This window comes from Coloeus monedula, assembly GCF_965178545.1.
Source record: "Coloeus monedula genome assembly, chromosome: 15".
NCBI lineage: Eukaryota > Metazoa > Chordata > Aves > Passeriformes > Corvidae > Coloeus > Coloeus monedula.
In genome coordinates, this window is record NC_138795.1 from 1542809 (window position 1) to 1567382 (window position 24574).

Sequence of the window (24574 nt, forward strand, 5' to 3'; positions counted from 1 at the left end):
CCGAGCTCAGGCTGTGGTCTGGAGCCACTTCTGCTGGCACAGGGAGCTGATCCCTGAACTGAAACCTCTGGAGTGGAAAACACATCTTGAGCAACCTCTGGCTGCCCTGCTCTGGGGCTGGGGCAAAACGAGTGAATTATCACTGAAATCACCATTTTTAAATGCTCATCATTTGCTGTGTTTCTCAAGCTTTTGCTCAGGAATTTAAAAAAAAAAAAGAAAAAAAATTTAGTGGGAATGTGCTTTATCAGCGCCTTGGCAAGGGGGAAAGTTCTTCCCTGAGAGTGCCATGAATAAAGGAACTGCTGGAGAAGGGACAACACAGACCCCAAAGCTCTGCAGGTGCCACCAGCACAGAAACTCCACAGTTGCCTCCAAAATGCCTCCAAAAATGCCCTGTGAAAAATGCAGAAGCAGGGAGTGCTGGGGAATGAAGGGAAGGGCAGAGCAAGACGATCCACCTGGGGTTAAGGAACTTGTAGTGGAGAAGACAGAACCTGACAGAGCTCTGATTCATCTTGCAGGATCATTGAAATTCCCAGGCACTCACAAATTTTAACCTTTCCCAACCCCCAGCACTGAGGGTGTTGCTCTGCCACGGGAAGCTCTGTGGTCTCTGCATCTGTCCCAGTGCCCAGGGAAGGATAAGGGACAAGAGGAACAGGAGGAGATGCTTTACCTTTAAGCCCAGATCTGTGAGAGAAACCTGCCAGATCCACCAGGAGCAGCTCTGAGGAACAACCTCTGTGTTTCCTGAGCTAAGGCACAGCTGCAGCCCATGAAATCCCACAGGTGGGATGGGATCACTGCTCCACCCCCAGGACCACCCTGGCTGAGAGCCACCCACCACAAACCATTCCAAAAAAGCCATCACAAACCATTCTGTGGTTCCATGATTCTGTGATCACTCATCCTTTTGCTCCACAGCTCTGACCTCTTCCCTACAATCAGCAGGGATTTATTTTTATCCCAACAGATCCAGGAGTTGTTAAACCTCTGCAAACTGGAGCCCTAGAACTGCACTCCAGTTCCAGTGGCAGCAGGGGACACTGGGGCTCGCTGCAGTGCCAGCCCCCAAGGTGCTTGTTTCTGGTTTTTCCCACTTTGTTTCTCTTGGCTCTTTCAAGAGAAAAATCAGGATGTGTTTTCCTCTGGAGAAATCCAATTGACATTTGGAGGAGACCTCTCTGTGCTGGAAAATGAGTGGTAAATAAACCTCTCACTAGAGCTTTCCCTGAAGGGACCAAAGCAGTGCTCTGAGCACTTCTGAGAGGAAATGGGAACACATCAGAGTGACCTCCCTGACCCAAATGCTCCAGGGTTTGTCTGCTCTAATCATTGCTCAAATATATTTCACCCAAAGTCGTCTCCTTTGCTGTGGCAAAATTTCACAACTTGTTTTATCCAGGAATTCCAGCAATGCTGACCTGGCTCCCCATCCACTTGTGCTGTACAGGAGTTCAGTGATTCATGGAGGCAGGAGTTTGTTGGTTTGTGTTGAATAAATATCTGCTCATGGCAGAAGAAATGCAAACAATCTGTTTCAAGGGGAACATGGAATTTTTCAGATGATTTTGGCTCTTTTTTCTGGTGTTGCACAGAACCCTGAACACCCAGAAATCTCCATCTATTTACAGTTCATTATTGTGCTAATTTTTGTCACATTCGGCACAAGGTCTGTCCCTCCTGCCACTGCTGTCCCTGCCAGGGAGCAGCTGTAAAATCCCACAGGCACAACGTCCCTGTTTGCAGAAGCTCTTGGTCAGGAAGAAGCAACTTTGAGGTTGGAAAAGGAGGGTCTGATCCAGGTGCAGCCCCTGTGGAGCTCCTCAGTGGGGTCGGGAGCAGCCAGCCTGACAGGAAGGTTTCAGTATTTCACTGCTGGACACAGCCCCTTGTATGTCAAAGGCAGAAAAAACTCTGTCTATGCCTTGGGAGAACCTGCCTAACTAACTTTCTCTTCCATCCAGGCTGGATCCAACCTTTTTGGCATTAAAGAGCAAAGCACTGAAGAAATAAAAATTCCTCACCTGAGATTAACTCTCCACAAACTAAAATTGGTTGGGTTTGCTTTAATGCCAACCCCTCTGTCACCACCATCAGGGCATATTCTGCACCAGGGACAGAAGTCACACTTCTTATCAGTCCCAAAGCTGAGGAAAACACACAGTAATTGCTCTGTGAAGGGCTGGTGTGCAGAGCTGCATCCCCCCAGCACCTGGAGAGAGGAGGGGATGCAGCAGTGGGAAGTGGGAACTGGAGAGATTGGAAAGGCAGGAGATAATCTGAACAAAGCAAAACAGGATTTATAACAAACAGAAGCGGACAAGGGCTGCTCTGTCCCTCCTCCCACCTCAGCACAGGAGCATCTGGATGTCCCTGAGAGAAACAGGCTGAGCCTGGCATGACGCCACACATCCATCACATGCCCAGGGCTCTGGGACGGGGCAACATGACCACCAAACAGATTTTAATCAGCAGAAAATAAATATGGTGTGATGTCCTTCATGGCTTAGAAAGCCTGAGGGGTCTGACTCAAGCCGTGCCTCACCTCCCATTCATTGCATGGCTCAGGACTCTTTCCAAAGCTTCAGAGATCACTGCAGAAGGGAGACTGGGGCAAGATCAGAGCTAGCTGGGAAGTGCTTTGGGTCTGGTTTAGTGTCTGGGTGGATCCAGCTCTGAACACTGACACAGCCACCAAGTCCTTGTCTGTGTGTGGAGACTCAGGCACACACCTACCAAAACCACCAGATCTAGACAAAATCTCTGGACAGCTGCACAGAAACACCTCTGGTTCTGTCCAGAGCCTGCAGCTTGTTTTTTGGGAATTACCTGTACTTCCCTTCCTTCCTCCTGCTGTGCCTCCCACCCCTGGCTCAGTGTCCCATCCCCCTGAGTCCCCCAAATCCCTCTGTTGTTCCCCTCAGACCAAACAACACCAAAATTCACGCACAATTCCTGCATTCTCCCAGCTTTTGCTGAGCACACCTCTGGAGAAACTGCACATTCCAGCACGTTCCTGCTCCCTACAAACCCAGGCTGTCCGAGCACCCTCAGGATTTATTTCGCCCCATCACTTCCTATGCATTTAACCCACGGAGATGTCGCAAAACCAACTCAATCCCGCACAAATTCCTCCTGCTGCTGGCTGTGGGCAGCACTCACCTCAGCACGTGCGTGGAGCCGTTGATGGTGGTGGTGGAGCAGGGCACGGTCTGGCCCAGGATGGAAGGCCTTCGGTAGCGCTCATCACCGCAGCACAGGATGATGAGGAAGGCACGTCTGAAGGCCTTGTTGAGGAAGGCATAGAGGAAAGGGTTCAAGCCCGAGTTGATGTAGCCCAGCCACAGGAAGGCCGTCCACAGCTTGCCGGGCACCGTGTAGTTTATGAAGGGATCCACGATGTTGGTGACGAAGAACGGGGCCCAGCAGAGGCAGAAGCAGCCCATGATGATGCACAGGGTCTTGGCAGCTTTGGTCTCGGTTTTCATGCGGTGGGTGCTGTGCTGGTCAGGGGGGTGCTGCCGTGGCTCCTGGGGCTGCTGCCGGGGCTCCTGGAGCTGCTGCCGGGGCTCCTGGAGCTGCTGCCGGGGCTCGGCCGGGTTCCCCGCGCGCTGCAGCAGCCGGATCTGCCGCGCGTGCGCCCGCGCCGTCACGTAGATGCGGTGGTAGGCCAGCACCATCAGCAGGAAGGGGATGTAGAAGGCCACCACGGAGCAGGTGATGGCGTAGGGCTTGTTCACCATGAAGATGCAGTAGGTGGAGTTGGAGGCCTTGTTGAACTGCCTTTGCTGGATCTGGGGTGCGGAGAGGAGGATGAGGCAAGGAAGGAGGGGAGACGTGGGAATCAGAGCATGGGTTGGGTTGGGAGGGACCTTAAAGATCATCTTGTGTCACCGCCTGTCGTGGGCAGGGACACTTTCCACTAGACCAGGCTGCTCAAAGCCCCATCCAACCATCCTTGGATGCTTGGACACATCCACAACCTCCCTGGGCACGCTATGCCAGGGCCTCCCCACCTCACAGGGAAGGATTTTTTCCCAATATCCCATCGAACGCTGCCCGCTGGCAGTGTGCAGCCATCCCCCTTGTCCCAGCACTACAAGCTCTTGTTTATTCTAACAGGAACAATCCTGTCTCTTATTTAAGTGAGAGCTGCAAAGGTCAAGGGGACCAAGGACTCCTGAGGTGTTTGTCGGAGGCCAGCTGGGGCTTGGCCTTTTTTCCAAGGACTCCTCACTGAACTGAGAGTGAATGTGGGGAAAATCCTCTCCCAGGGCCACCACTGTCCCAGTGTCAGTCCTTCCAGGACAGAGTCACTTCAACCCCCCTTAAAAATCCCCTCCAGAAATTCAGCAGCCCCTCTGCACTGGGAACAGAAAGTTTCTCCTTCTTTTTCCCTTTCCCTGAAAATCGCTTTTTAAAGAACATCCAGCACCCAATAGATTGGATTGGTGTCGCTCCCTGGCTACTCACCAGATCAATGATGCCAATGCTATTCCAGCCTTGCATGATAGGGAGGAAAGAAATGAAGGTTGGGATTACCCAGCACCCTCCCAGCATCACCGCGATGCGCAGCGGGGTCATCTTGTTCCTGTACACCAAGGGCTGGCAGCAGATGGCATAGTACCTGCAGGGCAAAAGCGGGGGAGAAACTGTCAGGGGACACTTCCAAGCCTTCTAAAAATTAAATTGTAAAGCTTTTTCTCCAGCTTGTTTCACCCCTTTCAAGATATAGGGATAAAAAAAGTCTGTAGCCTGCTTGCCTTGGGCCTCTCACGCAGGAGCTCGGGATATTTCCACAGCTTCATGGTGGCTCCCAAGGAAAAGCCGGAGTTTTGTGCTTTCCAGCCAGGGAGAATGAGGCACAGATCAGTCTGTGGGTTGTCTGAGGTTGCAGGGCAAGGGAGAGATTCCATATCCAGCCCTCCTCTCCCTCTGCACCAAGGGTGTCCCCACCCTCCAAGGACATCCCTGTCCCTTCCTTCCTGTCAGCTTAACCAAATTTCCGACCTGCCCTGGACATTTATTGTGACAAGGCTGCAGAAGCTGTAACCACAAATTAACAAAGCCTCCCAAAGCTGTGAAAATGCCCGGGAAATGAAGGGTGCTTTTCCATAACCAAGCTCCCTTTCTATTTCCCAGGAATCCACCTCTTTTCCAGCTGGGCTTTAACCTTCCCAAGGACAGGGCAAAGGTGTCTTTGCACCATCAGGGGGATGTGCCCTGAACTCTCCTTCCTCCTCCTGATTCATTCCAAATATCCCAAGTACAACAGGTCCCTGGCTACTAAAATAGTTATGGCCTAAAAACATCTTCTCAAAGAGATAAGAAATCAAATTTTCTGTTTGTTTGATCCCTGTGCCACCCCCTGCCTGTGGATCTCTGCATCAGGAAGGGGTAGCAAACCTAAAACTGGGAATCTCAGGCTCTGAAATTATTATTTATTCCTAGGAAGACCAGATCAGCAAATATCTAATTGCAGACTTTCAGTGGTCCTGACCTGACAATCAGTCTTAGGTTCCCAATAAAATTTTTTTTGCTCTTTATTTTTTTGGATTCCATCACGCTCTGTAAAAAAAATTGTGAGGTCAGCAGAACCATGAATTAGAGAAATTAAATCAGCAAGCACACATGTGTGTATTCAGGAGCTGCTCTTCAAGATGTGCATTTATTTCATCAAGATTTGAGTGGGAACCAGGAGCTTTGTCCTAACCAGGCACAAAAATACAAGAATTTCCATTTTTTCCTAAGGCCTTTTTTTTTTTTTAAAGTCATGTGGAGTCAACTGAATTGCTTTATTTTGATAAAATCAGATGATATATTCCACACAGAGGCTTGAAATAATATCAAAGTGTCAAAAGAAAACATTCCTTAAAAGTCTCTTAGAAACAAGATTCAAAATGTCACAGGGGAAAAACGCTGAAACAGGCATTCAGCTCCTGCAATTTGATAATTCCTCTGTTCTCCTCTGGTTTCCTGATGAGAAATCAGCCTGTTCCTCTGGAAAGCTGCCCTTCCAAAGAAATGGGATTTGCCAGGAGCAAACCTGTGGGTGAAATGTTCCTCTCATGGAGCTCCAGCTCCCCTGGGGCTGATCCCTGTCCCAGGAAATGAAGTGATGCTGAATCCCAACAGGATTTTTTGGGATGTTTATTGGGACAGAGGGAGCTTCCCTCGGTATCAGAGCTGCTCCTCTGACTCTCAAGACAAAGGATTCATACCTGCACTATTTAATTGTTTCTTATCTCAGAGTCACCCACTGCAAAGTGCTGGACATCAAAGGCATGGAGCCAAGTCAGAGAGACTCCATTCATTTGCAGAAAGGGCAGAAGAAATGCAATAAATAAAAGGATAAACCCAGCCAAGACAGCAGCTGCCCTTTGACAAGTTGGATAAGCAAACAGGAAAGGAAAACCACTGTACCCTGCTAATTAAGTGCAGCAGGAAAACAATTCTTGACAGCAGTTGGAGCGATCACATTTCTCTGCTCCTCTCCCCGCTGCAGCTGAAAGAATTGCACTGAATTGTTCCTGCTATTAAAGGCCATTAGAGTAAAAATTATGCCTGTAAAAATGACACCTTAAGCTCTCATATTTCTTCCCTCCCAGTGATTCAGCAGCAATTTTCCTCCACTTTCACGTCAAAAGATTTTATTTTATTTCATTTTCGCTGGTGCGCTCAGCAAGTCGAGCTGGGCTCCTCCTGTCACTGCTTGGGGTGACAGAGTGCCCTGAGCAGGGTGTGGGTGACAACTGTGTGACAGGGAGGGAGGCAGAGGAGCAAGCACCCACTTCTCCAGAGCCCAGCAGGATTTCCATCCAAGGAGCCAGGTAACAGCGAGCTGGGAGTGCCAACAGAAGGCTCGGAAGTCACACCTGTTCCTGATTTGATGTATGTGGTGGCCTGAGCATTTAAGCAGCTATTTGTTCACTGGGAGAAAAGTAATTATATCTGTGAGATTATCAATAGTTGCAGTCAGAGGCTGGAATAAAGACATGCTCTGTGTTTCTGCTTCATTTCAAGGCAGAGCTGTTTTGCTGGGCTCCTAAGGAGTATCTGTTATTGCTGCTGTGACAGTGTGATGGATGAACATCAAATGCAATGCATACACATGATTAATGCCATGTCCAGGCCCAATTAAATATTAATTCTCTCTATTATCAGTCGAGTTCCTTGCAAATGTTCACTTCCCTGTTACCTATGGCAGAGCAGCTGATGTGGAACATCCTCTCCTCTGCAATGACATTCTCCACTGAAGGGGAAACACAGGAATCCCTTCCTGGAGCTGCAGCTCTTCCAATAAAGCAGATGTTATTATAATGCTTTTCCTTTTCCCTGTCAGACATTTGCCACAGGAATGAATCAAGTGCTAACATTTTACAGGCGGCAGAAAAGAAGAAATCCATTATTTCTCTGGCCTTATGGCTCTTCTGGCCTCTGCAGGAATCACAGAATCACAGGGAAGGGACTTTGGAAGGGACCTTAAAGATCATTTCATTCCATCCCTGCCATGGCAGGGACACCTCCCACTGTCCCAGGCTGCTCCAAGCCCCAATGTCCAGCCTGGCCTTGGGCACTGCCAGGGATCCAGGGGCAGCCACAGCTGCTCTGGGCACCCTGTGCCAGTGCCTGCCCACCCTCCCAGGGAGCAATTCCTTCCCAAATCCCATCTATCCCTGCCCTCTGGCTGTGGGAAGCCATTCCCTGTGTCCTGGCACTCTCTTTCCATCTTCCCTCAGGCACTGCAAGGTCCCAGTTAGGAACCACTGCAGTTCCACACCCTGGATCTGACTGCCAGCAGCCCAACCCAGCTCTTGGCCCTGGCAAGGAATTATTTATTTATCCAAACACCTCCTCAATCCCACGGCTGTGGAAGAGCTGCCCTGAAGTGCTCAGCTCCTGCCTCAGGCCCGGTGATGCTCTGACCACACCACTGCTCCCTCCTCGCCTCCTGGGCACTACGGGAACAGAATTACTGAGCTGCAGGAGAGAATTCCTTGCCCTTGGGGAGAAATGCAAGGATCTCCCTGGTTTGCAGTGCAATTTGGAGCTGGGAGCCTGTAGGCACTACCCTGCAAGGAGCTCTTGAGCTACCTCAGGCAGACAAATCCACCCCCACCCTTATCCACAGCCTGGCTCTGGGGGTGGCCCACACTTCAAACGGCTTGGTGTCATGTGCATATGGAAAATGATGTACACAGCATCTGCCTGATCATCAGCGGGGCCAGGATGAGACACAGAACAGTCACCGAGCACTCACACTGAGTAATAGTTCACCCCCTCTTCAATAATCGAGGAGAAAAGAAGACAAAAGGATGGGAAAACTGGAAAAAAGAAGACAAAAGATGGAAAACTGGAAAAAGGAAGATAAAAGGATAGGAAAACTTGAAAAAAGAAGACAAAAGGATGGGAAAACTGTGGGTACTACTGAGTGTCTCCCAAAGTTAGGGTGCAAAGCCAAGCCCTCTGTCCGTGGGAAGTCACTGTCCTTGTCCCTCAGGGAATCCAGACTGGGACAGAGCCTCCAGCTGAGCCCTGACCAAGTGATGAACCTAAGGAGCCATGATTTCAATTTATTTGTGCCTGTGGGAAATTAATCCAGCACTGCTGTTGCTGATGTTTCAGTGAAAACAGGTTCTGGCCTCCCTATTACCAGATTTTAACATTTTTTTGGAAAGAACAGCTCTTTCTATTTTCCTTTTTCCCACTGAGCAAATAAGCTTTGGGCTCTCATTGTGCCAAAGCAAACAAAGTTCTGCATCATTGGTCCTGAAAATGTCCTGAAATGATTATATCTAACAAAATTAAATTCATATTAGAAAAACAACGTCCTGCTGGTGTTGAAATAATTACACTGAGGAAAATGCTAAAGAGAACAGTTAATTGGAGCTGGATAAATTTAGCAGGGAATACAAACAAATGTGTGCTGCCAAATGGAGAGAGAGGGCTCCTCCATGGCCCCCGTGGGGCTGAGGTGTGTGGAGGGTTATTGGCAGCAAGAGTGGCAAAACAAATGAAACATTTCTAGAGGGTTTGCAACGATTAACAAAGGACAGAGCATCCCTCAGCTTGTGCCGTGACCATTTGCTCTGGGATTTTCCTTAACACTCTCAGGCTGCAATCCTGCAAACCCTGGGGTGGTTTTTGGGCTGGCAGGGACAACTCCAGAGCTCTGTCACCTCTCTCAGCCGCGGGGACAGGCTCCAGCTGGCTTTGCTCAGCCCCTTCCTGCGCTGCCTCTGGGTCCCTCCACCTGAGCACTGGGAGCTGCCCAGATCCAGGTGAGACGGGCACAGGGGATTTACAGCCTGGCCAGGACTCCAGCTGGAATTTGGGGCATTTAATCAGACTGTAACCATTAATTACTGACAGCTGTTCCAAGTTTAGGAACTCTCCCCACCAACAACCTCCCCGTGCCCCTGGGCAGCCGGGGGTGTTCCACGGGGCACTGCTGGGCACGGCGGCTTCCTCCCAGTCTGGGAAAACACCCTGTGCTCCCAACCACGGCCTGGGCATCCTTCGGGCACCAGTCCATCCCTGGTGCCTCGTCCGTGATGCCACGGCGAGGGGATGAGCATGGACTGCTGTGCCGGAGCGCTGGGAGGGCAGTGCCCACGCCGTGTCCCTCAGGGGTGCCCTCCGTGCCCCGGCACAGGGACAGGGCTGCTGTCACAGGATGTCACCACAGAGCACAGGGCTTGGGAGGCTTTACAACATCACCTCTCCCACAGGATTGGGCTAATTAGCTGCCTGAGCAGTCCATTAATGGTAATTAATGTTTGCAAACGGCACAAGGAGCATCTGTCACTCTGCTCCGCCGCTCTCTGGATGCATCTGCCGTGCTTTAGCCCTGCTTTAGCAGGGATTTTGGGCTGTGCCTGAATGTAGGGTCGGCTTGGGATGGACAGACACACCCAGGGCTGGTTTGTGGTGTGCAAATGTTTGGAATACTCCAGCAAACAGCATCCAGCAGAGACACAGCCTTGGGGAGAACTTCCCATGCTGGGACAGCCGGGAGGGTGCAGGGAGCAGGGTGAGGATGCTCCAGCTGCACCCAGAGGTGCCAGATGTGCATCCAAACCCAAAACCACAGATGTTTTGGTTTCTCTGTTGTTTGTCCCCCTCACAAAACTTTGAGAAATAATTGCAGTGCAAATTGGACTGCAAATACTGGAGGAGAAAATTCCCTTTCCTGACAGGTTTTCTGTATTTGGAGACTCCCTCAGAGCTCCTGGGTCTGTTTATCTGCAGTGCAATTATTTTTTATTGCACTGGCACAAAGAATGGACATATGTGCCTAAAACATGCAATAAATAAATATTTCAAGGGTAAACCGCTCTATTATATTAGAATTTCAAAGAGGGGATGAAAAACCATAAGGCAGTGGCAGCAAACTTTGGATTCAGTGAGCCCTGAGACACCTTTGCTACCTTGGAAAATCCCTTTTCCAGCTGACACTGACAGTGGCTCTCTGCAGTACTTTTCTCCCTGTGTCTGAGCAGTAAAATCAGCTTATTATGTGGTGGTTCCTCCAGATTTTCCCCAGCGCCTTGGAGAATTCAAGCCTCAGTGCTTGTTTCCTTCTTTTCCAGAGGCAGCAGTGGAGACAGATACAAAATATTATCAGATAAAAGTCTTTTCAAGCAACACTTTGTGAATGAAGGGAATGATTTTCCAAACAGAGCCTTTAGGATTAGATTAACCACCCAGTTTTCTTTAAAAATCCCTTAAAACTCACACTTGCATGTCCTGAAATAAAACAGAAGGCAGGAAATAGATCACAGAAAAAGTACCCACTAGCAGCAGCAGACTCCCATAAATTCTGAATGAACACAAGAGCAAACAGCTAAAAAGAATTGAATTAAGCCCTGGGAAGGAAGCAGCGCTGCCCCTGCAGCCCAGGGAGGCACTGGGGATGGAGAACAGATCGAAGCTGGGCTGAGTCATCCTTCCCTCCACAAAAACCTCTCATTCATCCACCTGCTCTGCCCTTTTGGGGCCATCCACTGCCTTCTCCTCATCTATTCTGGCCCCTTCACACTGTTCTCAATCAGTTCTCACTGTGGAAAAAACCAGCTAAAAACTGCCAGAGAAATCCAAGTTTCTGCCAGTGAGCTTTAAAGCCCAGGGGGAGGGGTATCCCTAAAGCATCAGCTCTGAGCCACGGCTGTCCCAGGATCTGGGGGACAGATGGGGACAGGCAGCAGGCTCTGCATGTGGGGCATCTCCAGGAGGGCAGGGAAAGGGGGAACCTCCTTTCTGTGCCCCCCACCCAGGAAGATCCTCATCCCCTGCTGCAAATCCAGAGGTGAAATCCCACTTTCCCTTCTCTCCACAACCCTCTCTATTTAATGAAGAGCCTGGAGAATCAAACTGCAACATTTCAGAGAGCGAGGTCACGTCCAGAGCGTGGTGCCCAACATCTGCTTTCCTGGTAATTGGCTCAGAGTGGCAATTTGTCAATGTTTTGAAGATATCGAGCTTCTCATTTGTGTCCCAGCTATCAAAACTCGCAGATAAGGATAGGAGCTGTGCTTGTTGGACACCAGCTTCTCTCTGGATACAAAACTGCCTGTGCTGGTGCCCTGTCTCCCACCCCAAAGCACTGCTGCCCATCAATACAGAGGTTAAGCAAATTTTTTTTTAAAGTCTGGCTGCACTCAGACTCTCAAGATACTGAAATAGAACATATTCAAATATCAGCTGTCACAGTGATGAGAATAATTATGGTTATTCTGGCCCTGTTAGCAATACTAAGTAACAGTGTTTTTAAAGGTATTGAAATCTCCACACAGAACTCAAAGGGGAAAAAAAAAGCTCTGAATATTATCAGAATAGCCAGAATGTTTTCTACTGAGTGTTTATCTTGTGAAAAGTTCTTATGGAAGTTCTGCCATTTACCCTGAAAAACTGCAGACAGCAGTCAAACAGAATTGCTCGCCATAAATTATTGAGGCTTTGGGCTTTATTTTTAGGTGACAAGAAAAGTTTGAAAGAAAGGAAAGTTTTTAGGACCTCCCAGGAGATTTAGGCTGGAAAAGACCTTCAAGATGATCCTGTGCCCCATCCCCACCTGTGTCCCCAGCCCAGAGCACTGAGTGTCATATCCATCCTTCACCTCCAGGGATGGGCACTCCAAACCTCCCTGGGCAGCCCCTGCCAAGGCCTGAGCACCCTTTCCATGGGGAAATTCCTGCTGCTGCCCACCCTGAGCCTGCCCTGGCCCAGCCTGAGGCCGTTCCCTCTCCTCCTGTCCCTGTTCCCTGGCAGCAGAGGAACATCCCTGCTGGAACAACACCCTGTGCACGATGCCCCTCCTCTGCCACAGCTCAGCTCCCTCCTTTGGACACAGCCCAGGTGTCTTTTTCTGCTTCCAAGAAGGAGCAGAGCCACCCCTGCTCAGTGCTGCCAGCAGAGCTGTGCACAGAACAACCCAGGCCCTCACCATAAATCTCACCCCATTCCAAGTTGCTCTGCCCTCATCAGAATTCTCTCCAAAATCACCACTGGGAGAGATTCATTGCTCTGCCATTCCCAACAGGTCCATCTTTGCCCTCTGGCAGCTCAGGATAACCAAGAACACAGCAGAGACTTCAAGCAGTGCCACTCTCCAGCTCGTACCTGTCCAGGGAGATGCAGCAGAGGTGCAGGATGGATGCTGTGGTGAGCAGCACATCCAGGGATGTCCGCACCAGGCAGAACATCTCTCCATAGATCCAGTTGTCCTGAACCAGCTCAATGGCTCCAAAGGGCATCACCAGCACCGACACCAGCAGGTCAGCAAAGGCCAGGGAAACAATGAAATAGTTGGTCTTGATTTTCCTGCAAGGCACAACACAAAATTAGGGTGGGTTCAGTGCAGCAGCCTCCACACATGGAGAGAGATTCCAGCCTGATTTTGGGTTTAATCTGCTCCATCACACTAAAAACCCCTCCCTAACACACTCCTCACTTTATATGGTCACCCCTGGCTTGCTCCTGGCTTTTAAAGCCAAATGTCCACCATTTTCTTGGCATAAACACATCTTTCTGCTCACCCAGAGCAGGCAAATGGATGCTCACAGGCCTCTGCATGTGGCTCAGCCTCACAGCTTGCACTGGAGACTCTGGGGTGGAGGAGGGGGATTTTATTTTAACTTGTAAATGGAGAAAATCCTTCCAGAAAGCACAGAGAATAATCTAGACTGAAGCTGTAATTTTAACTTGAAGAGTACTTTTAAAATCACAACAATAAAATAGAATTAAATCCATTAAAAATCCCACGCAGCACACAAATAGAGGCTGTTAAATATCTTTTTCTGCTCCTAAGGCTGGGCTGACAATTCCCATGGTTAGCAGCAGCCTCAAGACAGGAATTGTGCCTGTGACCCCCTCAGACTGTGGGCAACACTGTCATGGTGGTGCTGCACACCTGGCCCTTGGTCTGTGTGGATTTCTGATGAGCTCGTTGGGCAATCTGAGATGGAAAAGGGGCAGAGGCCAACCTGCTTCCCCCAGGAATTGCTGCTTAGCAGTGTTTTTCACTGATTTGCCTGGTTTTCTACACTGAGAATGCTAAAAAGGATGAGGATGGGAATTAAAACGGTGCCAGCGCCGCGGGACGAGCTGAGGGCAGTGCGGGTGTGCAAGGCAGGGGCACCTCCCTGGTGGCATCTCCTGCCCTCAGCTCGTCAGGAGGGGTTTGTCCCGGTGGTGGCCACCTGGGCGGGCTCACCTGAGCTGCCTGTCCCGGCACACGGCCACCATGACCAGCAGGTTGCCCAGGATGGCCATCAGGATGACGGCGGAGATGAAGGAGAGCAGCACGATCTTCTCCGCGATGCCGAAGCCCTCACTCGAACTGGGAGCACACAGGAAGACGAGGGAGAGAGGAAAAGAAGCTGCAGTGGCACGGGGAGGGGTGGCCCAGGCACTGCTGGTGGTGACAGCAGCTGCCTGTGCTGTCCCTGTGGGCCACTCCCAACAACCCTTTCCATCCATGGCCATTCCCACCCATCCCATCCAGCAGCACCAGAGCACCCCCCCAGCACCCACGGCTGCCCAGGGCAGGATGAGCCTCCACACACCCTGGAGGAGCCCATTTAGGAGAGCTGGAATGAGCTGGGCCTGATTCCTGACAGCCCAGCTCAGAGCCTCTGCACAAAAACGTTTCCATCCTCTTTTCACCCCAATAAATAATGTTATTTTCATGCAGAAGCATTCTGGGGTTTTTTTTTCCGGTAATTTTTCCATTTTTTCCCCACGGTTTTAGTATCATAAAATCACAAAATGGTTTGGGTTGGAAAGGACATTAAAACTCATCTCATCCCACACCTTCCACTGTCCCAGGGTGCTCCAAGCCCCAGTGTCCAACCTGGCCTGGGACACTCCCAGGGACGGGGCAGCCACAGCTTCTCTGGGAATTCCATCCCAGCCCCTCCCCACCCTCACAGGGAAGGATTTTTTCCGTACCTGTAACCTAAATTTCCCCTCTTTCAGTTTGAACCCATCACTCTTTGTCTGTCAGCTCCTGATGTGCTGTGACAAGGACTAATGGGTTCAAACTTTCCTCAAGACGAGCATTTTACATCTTGAATTTTGAAATCTACATAATGTTTTGCCTTTTTCTCTCTTCCCTTCACTCTGTGCCACAAAACACAAAACAGTCTGGCTTTTCTATTTTTTTTTTCTCTTTTTTCCCCTTTTTTCACTTAGTAACTTTTCCAGAGTTAGGGAGAGGAAATAAATTCTTTTCCAAGTGCCCAATTTCCCCCTACCCAGAGATCAATAATTTCTTTCAGTTAATGAAGAGGAAGAAAAGAAAAAGGAAGAATAACACAAACCCACCCCCCCCCAATGTCAGCCATATTTTAAGTCTCCATTTCTACAAGTAATTTGCTGTTTCAAAGAAAGTTTTTGCTTTTTCTTTTTTCAGCGCTTGCAAAGCAGGAAGGTAACACCCAGCATGCAAAAAATTCCTCATAAACCTGGTTTTATCACAAAATTTTGAGCCACTTCTCCTCTAAAGCTATTGCTAATGATATATCCTGAATAAAATGCATCCTAAACCTTCACCTGCTTGTGCCCGTGGGAACAGGGACTTTTCCTGTTATCAAGTGTGCCTGGAGATAAACTGCATTAAAAGCAACACTTGACACTAATTCAGCAGGGAAATTTCTTCTCAGCCTGCAGAGCTGGTGTTGGACACCCAGGACTGATGATGTGAGATTGTTCAGGTAATTGAAAAATGGAACTGTTACTCTGTTTTACCTTGACTGACTCTGGGGTCACTTTTTATTTACTGAACAACATCCCGGGCTTTTTACACTTCATTTCACTGAGGTCTCCTGATTTGGAGAAAAGCTGAAAAAGATCAGGGACTTCTGGCACACAGAAATGTTGAGTTTTACTCATCCAAACAAGCTCTGGAAATGCCAAAGGAGCCCAACCCTGAGCAACATCTCACCAGACACTGCCTGAGGGGTTTTTCACCTCCGGGAGTTCTAAACCCACATTTCCCACCCCGTGCACCACAGACAACCCTGCCCTGAGAGCGGTGGCATCCTGGTGGTATCCCTGGGCAGAACCGGTCACCACCCAGGCTCTGAGCAGAGCCCAGCAGGGCAGGAACTCACCCTGGCACATTTGTGAGAGAAACATTTGCTCTGGTAGCACTTTTGGAAGGATTTCTGCCGTGCCGTGTTGCACTGCACCCCTGGGGAACATTACACAGGCGGATGCCTCACTGCCGGTGCAGGAGGGATTTCAGCTGGGCTGTTTCTGCCTTCAGAATAATCCATCATCAAGCAGGAATACATGTTAATTATTCAGTCTTAGTAATTCCGAGTTGTTAATAATGGAAGAAGTGGATATTGCTGTAAATTAAAATCAATGGTTTGCATAACATCTTTTATCAAAGCGGAGTGCTCTGGCTTCCGAGCTTTGCTTCCCTGTTTAATAAAGCAGAGATTGATGGGTTTGCTATTGTGAGGAAATGAGATTCAGGCGAAATGATTGCTGGTTAGTAGGAATATAGAAATCACTTAAGGAAAAAGGTGAAATACTGATGGGGAATGAATGCTTGAAACTCACATGTGGACATATTTAAAAAGCTCTTCTGCACCGTCATTAATGTGAAAGTAAAAAAAAAAGGTAATTACTTTTCCAAGCCCAGTTTTCACTTTCCTGTAAACACCCCAACTTTTCCAAATGAACCCAGGTGCTTCTGCGTATTTTATGCGGCAATTAAAGAGCACAGACCAGGCCTGGGGGTCAGAGCACGCACATCGCTCTGGCTCTCGTTACTCATCACAGCCCGAGCTCCCCGGGGGCACGGAGGGGAAAATCCCTGTCAACAGCTCCGTGCTGGGAGCACAGAACTCCCGCAGGAGGCAGAGAGTCAGGGCTGCAGAAAAACGTCGTGCTTTGGGGGCAGAGGAGCGCGGCTGACAAAAAGGATGGCCCGTTTCAGGACGGGAGGGGCCAGCTCTGCCTGACAGGGACGCGGGATCACCGCGGGATCGCCCCGGGATCACCCCGGGAGCACCGCGGGATCGCCCCGGGATCGCCCCGGGAGCACCCCGAGAGCACCGCGGGATCGCCCCGGGATCGCCCCGGGAGCACCCCGGGATCACCCTGGGAGCACCGCGGGATCGCCCCGGGATCGCCCCGGGAGCACCCCGGGATCGCCCCGGGAGCACCGCGGGAGCACCCCGGGATCACGCAGGGAACACCCCGGGAGCACCGCGGGAGCACCCCGGGATCGCCGCGGGATCACCCCGGGAGCACCCCGGGATCGCCCCGGGATCGCCCCGGGATCACCCCGGGAGCACCCCGGGATCGCCCCGGGATCACCCCATGAGCACCCCGGGATCGCCCCGGGATCACCCCATGAGCACCCCGGGATCGCCCCGGGAGCACCCCGGGATCGCCCCGGGATCACCCGGGAGCACCGCGGGATCGCCCCGGGAGCACCGCGGGATCACCCCGGGATCGCCCCGGGATCACCCCATGAGCACCCCGGGATCGCCCCGGGATCACCCCGGGATCGCAGGGAACACTCCCCGACAAGGGATGTGCACAAGCCTCACGGAAGGAGATTAAAAAGCTCGGAGTACTGGGAACCTCGGGAAGAGTTTTCTTCTTGGTTTAACAGGGGGAACACAGGGAAGGGTTGGATTGCTTTGTTTCCAGCCACGGCTTTTCCCTCCCTAACTCCGTGTTTCATAACCACAAATAAGATGACATTTGCCTCTCCTCTTTCCCACTTCCCTGATTATTCCTAGGTACAAAAAAATCATTAGGTCTTAAGCGCCTAAAAATCAAGATAAGCTATTTTTGTGGGTAAACCTGTTGATGCATCTCAGTACAGAAACACGACAATAGGGAAGAGATTATTCGATCTCTGCTTTTCCAGCTGTTACCACGTCCTTTTCTAAACTATTAATCAGAAGTCAGCATTAATCCAGAAGCATTTAATTTCCTTTAATGCCTTTAAATGCTGCACTGCCTGTGCTGCTTCACTTCAGCCGGTGCAGATGGCAGGACAGCTCCTAACGGATTCCAGTCAATGAATATGTCCTTCACTTCTGTTTTAGGAACAGACGGAAATTAATTAAAGTATTGACAGCATTCCACGTATCAAAATAACTCGGTCATATGAGTCGTTTATTTGAGCGGTTTTTTGAAAAAAAAACCAAACCAAACCAAAACAACAAACCACCAAATAAATCGTGGCGGTGGGATGGGAGGGAAGGGATGAGGTTTTCTCCTTTTGTGCTGGTTTGAAACAAAACTCCTGCTAACATCCCCAGTCCTGCACCTCCGCTCCATGAATCTCCCGCAGGCTGAAAGCTGCGGCGCTTCAGAGAATGAAGTGTTTTAAGCAGCTGATAACACTGATTAAAACCAATTGTCAAGATGAAGCAGAGAAGACAGGCTATTTAAACGTTTTAAAAATTGCCGTGTGGGGGCTGGCACAGTCAATCAGTGCGTGCTGGGAGCGCTCTCCCGTTTGGGAACAGGGACCTGCTGGAGCTGCCAGACACGGGGGGACCTCGGGGGACACCGGCACCGGAGAGGCGGCTCCAGCCCTGCTCCCACCTCATGCTCTGGGACTGAATCGTGGAATATCCTGAGTTCCACAGGGATCACCCAGTGCAGCCCCTGGCCCTGCCCAGACCCCCCAACAGCCCCACCCTGGGCATCCCTGGCAGCGCTGTCCAAACGCTCCTGGAGCTCTGGCAGCCTCGGGGCCGTGCCCATTCCCTGGGGAGCCTGGGCAGTGCCCAGCACCCTCTGGGGGAAGAACCTTTCCTGATCTCCAGCCTGATCCTCCCTGACCCAGCTCCAGCCATTCCCTGGGCGCTGTCCCTGTCCCAGAGAGCGGAGATCGGAGCTGCAGCACCTGAAGTCTCCCCTCGGTCTCCTCTCCTCCAAGAGAGCCTTGGGAGGCTCTCCCAAGCTTTTGAGAGATTTTTTCCACTGTGGTGCCCAAACTGCCCCCAGGACTGGCGGTGAGGTGCAGAGCCAGGCTCACACCCAGGGCACGAGGGGCTCCAAGTGCCAAACCCAGGAATCCTCGAGCTCTCTGCTGCTCCGTGCATCCTCAGCTGGCAGCAGCACAAGTTCTGGCCTTTGCTCAGTGGAAATTTCATCTGGAGCTGAAAACTCATCCTGGGCAATGAGAGGCTTGATTACGGTCTGAGACAGAGAGCGAGGCAGGAGTTTGCACTTGGGGAATGAGGGAGGAAATCAACGCAGCCCTGGGGAGCTCTGGGCTCTGCCTGAGCCCTGGGGACTCACTCTGTGCAGGGGAATGAGCTGGCCCAGCAGCCACATCTGTCTGCATCTGCTGCAGGACAGGACAGAGCCCTGGCTCTGCCCCTTCCCAGGCAGCAGACCCAGAGTTACATAATTTACACCCACATACGAGCAGGTATCGCTGCAGGGCTGATGTATGTGAGTACAATCCTCAAAAGCCATTAGACTGTCACCTAAAATATAAGCTAAAATTAACTTACGAAATCAGCATGAGATTAGGATCACAGTATTTACATGGAGCAAAGGCAGCTGCTGCAACTGCTTCGTTTTGCATCCTCTAACAACTTCCACAGGAGAGCCCTTGCGCCACCCAAATCCCACCCTGACACCTCCACCCAGACTCTGCAGCACCTTGGACTATTCTTTATTCCTTATAATATATTTTCAAGTCTTCGAGTTTTAATCCAACTGTGCCCTTCACGTGCTGAACATTCCCCTTTTGTTTTCACCCCAACACAACACCACTTTGGGATGTGCAGCACAGGGAGGGCCTGGAGCTGCTGCAGCCAGGCCAGAGGAGGCTCCAGGATGAGCAGAGGGATGGAGCAGCTCTGCTGGGAGGAAAGGCTGCGAGAGCTGGGATTGTTCAGCCTGGAGAGGAGAAGTTTTGGGGGACCTGATTGCGGCCTTATAGTGCCTGAAGGAGCTGCAGGAAAGATGGAGAGAGACAAGGGATGGAGGGTCAGGACAAGGAGGAATGGCTTCAAACTGACTGAGTAGGTTTAAATTGGATATTGGGAAGGAATTCCTGGCTGGGAGGGTGGGCAGGCCCTGGCACAAGGTGCCCAGAGCAGCTGGGGCTGCCCCTGGATCCCTGGCAGTGCCCAAGGCCAGGCTGGGCATTGGGGCTTGGAGCAGCCTGGGACAGTGGAAGGTGTCCCAGCCCATGGCAGGGCTGGCACTGGATGGGCTTTAAGGTCCCTTCCACCTCAAACCATTCTATTTTTCTCTGATTCTGTGCAGAGTATTTTAATGGGGTTATCAAATACTCCTGACAATGAAAAAACCCAAATCTCTGATTTAGGCAGGGATTTAGACACACTACACAGCGCAGCAGAGATGTTGTAACAATCATTTCTCCTTTGTAAACGCTGAATAAAACCAGAGATCAAACATGCCTTTACTCAGAAACGTCTTGATCAGTTCCTAATTAGAATTGCTCCTCCGAATCGAGTGCATGGCCTCTACCAAACCCCACAGCAGTTCAGTGATGAACAGAGGGTGATGAAAGAAGCAGAAAAGTAATCCTGACTTTTGGTGTATGTTCCATAATCAGAATGTGATTATCCCCTGTTGTCTAAGTGCCTCTTGCCTATCTCCTGTCGCACACAGGGCTCGATGCTCAACAACAAACGCCACCGAGCTGCGCTCGGGAGAGCTGATGGAGTGAAGCACCTCATTGCCAATATTCTCATTAACCGTCATTCATTTCCCCTCCATGTTCTCCAGGGGTTGAAGGCAGAGTCCAGGCTGTACTTCTGCACAAGGATGTTTGTAATTTGGTTATGGTACAGAACAATTTTACCTCACAGAGGCATCACCATTACACACATGTACGGCTCAAACTTTATCTCAGGAGTTTAGAAACGGGCAGTGAGTGGATGCACATCCATGACATGACCCCCTCTGGCACAGCGTGAGAAAATAAAAGTTTAGGCTCATGCTAAACATGCTCTGAGGGCCCAGATTGCTCACAGAAATCTGTGTGATGCCTCCTGCAATTATCAGGTGCAGAACTGGGGTGCACAGAGCCCACAGCTCTTCAGACGAGCTGCTGCTCCTGGCCTAAAAGGATTTATTGCCCTGTCTTAAACCTTTTCCTAAAAAAACTAACCCCAAATAAGCCCTGCCCTATGCCCAGAGATTCGTTACCCCAAAGTTAACTCTATCAAAACACCCTAAGGCAGTTCTCAGTCATCCTCAGCATTCTCACGCTGACTTCTCTTTTTCAAACCTTTGTTCCCATCTTTGCCCAAAGCCTGGCACCTGGAAGATGTTCAACTCAGAAACCATGAAGGTCCTGCTCTGCTTTTTCAAACAATATTTGCAGTTAGGACGGTATTGTTAAATGAGAGGCATTTAGTCAAGACCCTTGGAAGGGTCCTGGCATGAGGCTGGGTATTAAAATATCCAGCCTGTGCCCTTTTCCCGCTGCTTGTTTATGCCTTGGACAGCAAAAGACAAATACAGCTATTGGCTGTCTAACTTCTAATAGTTCCTGGAGAGTTTCCCAGTTTCAAGCCTCCAGAAGAATGAAAAATCTCCTTGCAGTTACCCCAGCTAATGGAAGACTTGGCACAGACAGGATGAAACGTTGATTTCTAGAATAAATTTTATTTGAGACCCCCCCCCCCCCAGACCCCCCACGTGAATCCAAGCCACACAAAACCAGTTCCCAGCTCATTTTGAGCATTACCATAAAAACCAACGTTTGGTAAAGATAGTTCCAGTGGAGGCAGCCAGAAACCTTCCAGCCCCTGATGTTCACCAGCTCGTTTTTTATGGCCCTCACCCATGTGTGGAGGCTCCAGACAGGTGTCCTCTCTAAGCAGGGGCATGGAATGTCCTTGATTCAAGAGCAGAGCACTTAAATTCCTGGTTTTATTTAAACCTCCTTCTACCTCCCCAGCTAAGTGCATGTTCTGAATACTCTCCACAAAAGCCTCATCGCATTTCTCACTTCAAATAAACAAGAGAGGAGGTCAAGGTGCTTTGAGGATGGGAAGTGCAGGCTCTCAGCTCAGATGGAACCCAGATCCCACCCAGGAGTCAGGACCAGCACATTTCTCCAGCCTGGGGAGCTCTGGGAGTGTTTGTTAATTGTGTTTAATTGCAGCTAAGCGGGGCAGGAGCTTGCAGCAGTCCCTGACTCCTGGAAACAGCCACCCCTGGGGAAGAGGCAGTGCAAAGGCAGAGGTGCTCTTGAAATGACCTGGAGGCATCTTAGCGGCACCAGGGATGGGCTCTGCACTCACAGGTTCTGTGAGCTCCAAGTCTGATCCGCAGCTGGGAACCTGGGATCTGGGACTGCCTCTCCCGCAGCAGCACAGCCTGATCCTAAAAATCTGTTTTGGTTTGAGAACTGACCCCTTGCCACTAAATCACCCCCAGCTCTGCTGGGTGCCTCAGGTCTGTGCCTTTCCCTGCCCCTGCCTGAAGGGCTCGTTCTGCAGCTGCACTCCCATTCCATCCGGGGCAGGTTACCTGTCCCCCAGGCTGCATTCCCAGGAAAGATCTCCCACCAGGACCTCAGGAGTGTCTTTCTCCACTTCTCCAAAAGCAACTCAAGGAATTTTAACTCCCTGAGAGCAGCGCCATGAGATTTCCACGTACAGCCCAGCCCCTGGTTCTGACATGACGTCGCATCTGTCCTAGAAGGACCCCCAGCTCTGCTGATGCGACTTTCGGTGCCCCATGAACCCCACAGCTCCTCTGGCCCCACAGCTCCAGTCCTGTCTCTCAGGACCCCCTCCCAGCTTCCTTACTCCCCACCCCTGAGCACGGCTGTTCAAGAATTCCCAAAACTGAATTTTGCCAGCCTGATGCTGAGGGTCAGCCCTGGGAAGTCAAGGAAGGTGTCCTGGGAAGCCCTGGGCAAAAGCTGGCAATAAGGTCCAGCCCATTTTTGCCAAGCCCTAGAGCCAGGCCTGCCCCAGGATATCCCAGTCTTTAGGGTGGTTTTCACACCCTTTTCCAGATCTCTGCCCCTCTGTGCAGAGACACTGATGCTAAAGATGTGATGCAAGCCATGAAAAAGTTCATTTTTACGGCCCAGCTTTTAGTCCGGGGAATTTTCATGTGCACAGATTGCTCTAATAAAAACAGGTGAAACCTCACAGAGGTGTGTGATGGCCTGACCTCCCCATGGGGCTGTGCACCAGCACAAACAGGAGCTGCCCCCCTGCACCCTCCAACTTTATTTACAGAGCCTGTGTGTCACCCTTGCTCCACAGCTGCCATCAGGGAGCACACTATTAATTCGCAGAAGCTGGAGCCCGGCTTAAAATCTCCATTAATTAAGTGTTGGCGGAGGTGTTTGGAAAGATGTTCCCATAAATATAGTGCTTTAAAGTGTTTCCCTAGAAACTGAGAAAAGAGTTGAACAATATGAAAAATATCCAGGCTGATGACTCCCCCACGGAGCAGTGCCTGGGCTGGAGGGAGCATTTAGGAAAGAGAATTTCTTTTTCCAAGGTTTTTTTGGCTACTGGAAATTTTTGGCTAGCAGCAGAGAAATGTGAAATTGAGCCTCTTTATCATTCCTTGCTTCCCTGTGCCCTCCTGCTTTGCCCAGGTGTTGGCAGGTGGGGAATGCTCTGTGAACTCTGTGGCTGCAGGTTCAGAAATGCCCCAGGTGTTTGAGTGCTCCCAGTTGTGGATTCCTCCCTAAGAGAGGATAAACCTGGCAAACCCCACAGCCTCTTTCAGCTGGCTCCTTGTAACATTTAATGAATCACTGAGGTTGGAAAAGCTCCCCCAGCCCATCGAGTCCAAGCTGTGCCCCATCCCCACCCTGTCCCCAGCCCAGAGCCCTGAGTGCCACCTCCAGCCCTTCCTTGGGCACCTCCAGGGATGGGCACTCCAAACCTCCCTGGGCAGCCCCTGCCAAGGCCTGAGCACCCTTTCCATGGGGAAATTCCTGCTGCTGCCCACCCTGAGCCTGCCCTGGCCCAGCCTGAGGCCATTCCCTCTCCTCCTGTCCCTGTTCCCTGCGAGCAGAGCCCGACCCCCCCGGCTGCCCCCTCCTGTCAGGGACTTGTGCAGAGCCACAAGGTCCCCCCTGAGCCTCCTTTGCTCCAGGCTGAGCCCCTTTCCAGCTCCCTCAGCCACTCCTGGGGCTTCAGACCTTTCCCAGCCTGGGCGACCAGGTGGAGAAGAGAGTTTGGCAGAAAATCTTCTCTATCAGTTCGTTTATCTCTGCAGAAATGCAAGAGCAAATCCCTTTCTGGATCTATGCTGCCAATATTACAGGAGGATTAGAGTTGATCTTTCCTTGGAAAGGGAAGAAGGAAGAGAGCTCTGGGCTGATTGTGGCCTGGTAAATGACATTTCATAGCCTGTTATTTCTCACCTAAACAGAAGAATGATCAAAGAGCTTGAGATAAACAATGATTTAATGACTCCAAGTGTAGAAGCCGGAGAGGTTTTGAAAAGAGCTTGTGTACACACCAGAATAAACCCTCCTATTGCAACCTGCTGGAGGCACCCGAAGCTGTTTGCTTCCCATGAATCCCCACTGCCAGGGCACTCGGAGCACACAAACTCTTCCCTACGTCCCTTCCATTTCCTACGCTTTGGCTCATTTTGGTGCCTATTTGGTTGCAACCACTCAGCCCAGCTCTTGTCCCCCTCAGTCCTCACGGATGGCTGGCAGTGTCCTGAGCAAGCGGGGCTGAGGGCACAGTCCAGCTCCTCTCCTAGGACATCCCTGGGGCTCCAGGGATGGATCTTTGAGTCCCTCTCTCCCCCTCTAGGACTCTTTCTCCTGTTTCTCCCAGGTTTGGATGGGGAGAGGAGATCAAGGACCTCCCCTGCCTCTTCGTGCCCGTGCATAGCACCAGGTGCCAAATCCATCCCAGAGCCAGCCACCAACAGCTCCACTTCTCATGATCCACAGGGAAAAGGAGCCTCCTGAGCCAGCACAGCAAACTCCAGGATTTGGGAGTGTGTGTCAAACACACAATTCTCTCCCAGGGGCACAGGTGGAGGCCTGTTGTGAGGAACAGTGTTCCCCATGCCTCTGTACCAGGGCTTTGGGTTGAAAAAT

General features: G+C 50.8%; 1 protein-coding gene across 1 annotated transcript in view; it reads right to left on the minus strand.

The window, feature by feature from the left end:
• HTR4 (5-hydroxytryptamine receptor 4) overlaps positions 1-24574 on the minus strand; it is a gene marked incomplete at both ends in the record, with an annotated part of 48766 nt that overhangs the window by 19232 nt on the left and 4960 nt on the right. The window contains 4 exon segments of the mRNA XM_082291418.1: positions 3169-3800; positions 4480-4633; positions 12628-12828; positions 13721-13846. Of these exon segments, the coding sequence (XP_082147544.1) occupies positions 3169-3800; positions 4480-4633; positions 12628-12828; positions 13721-13846 (1113 nt within the window).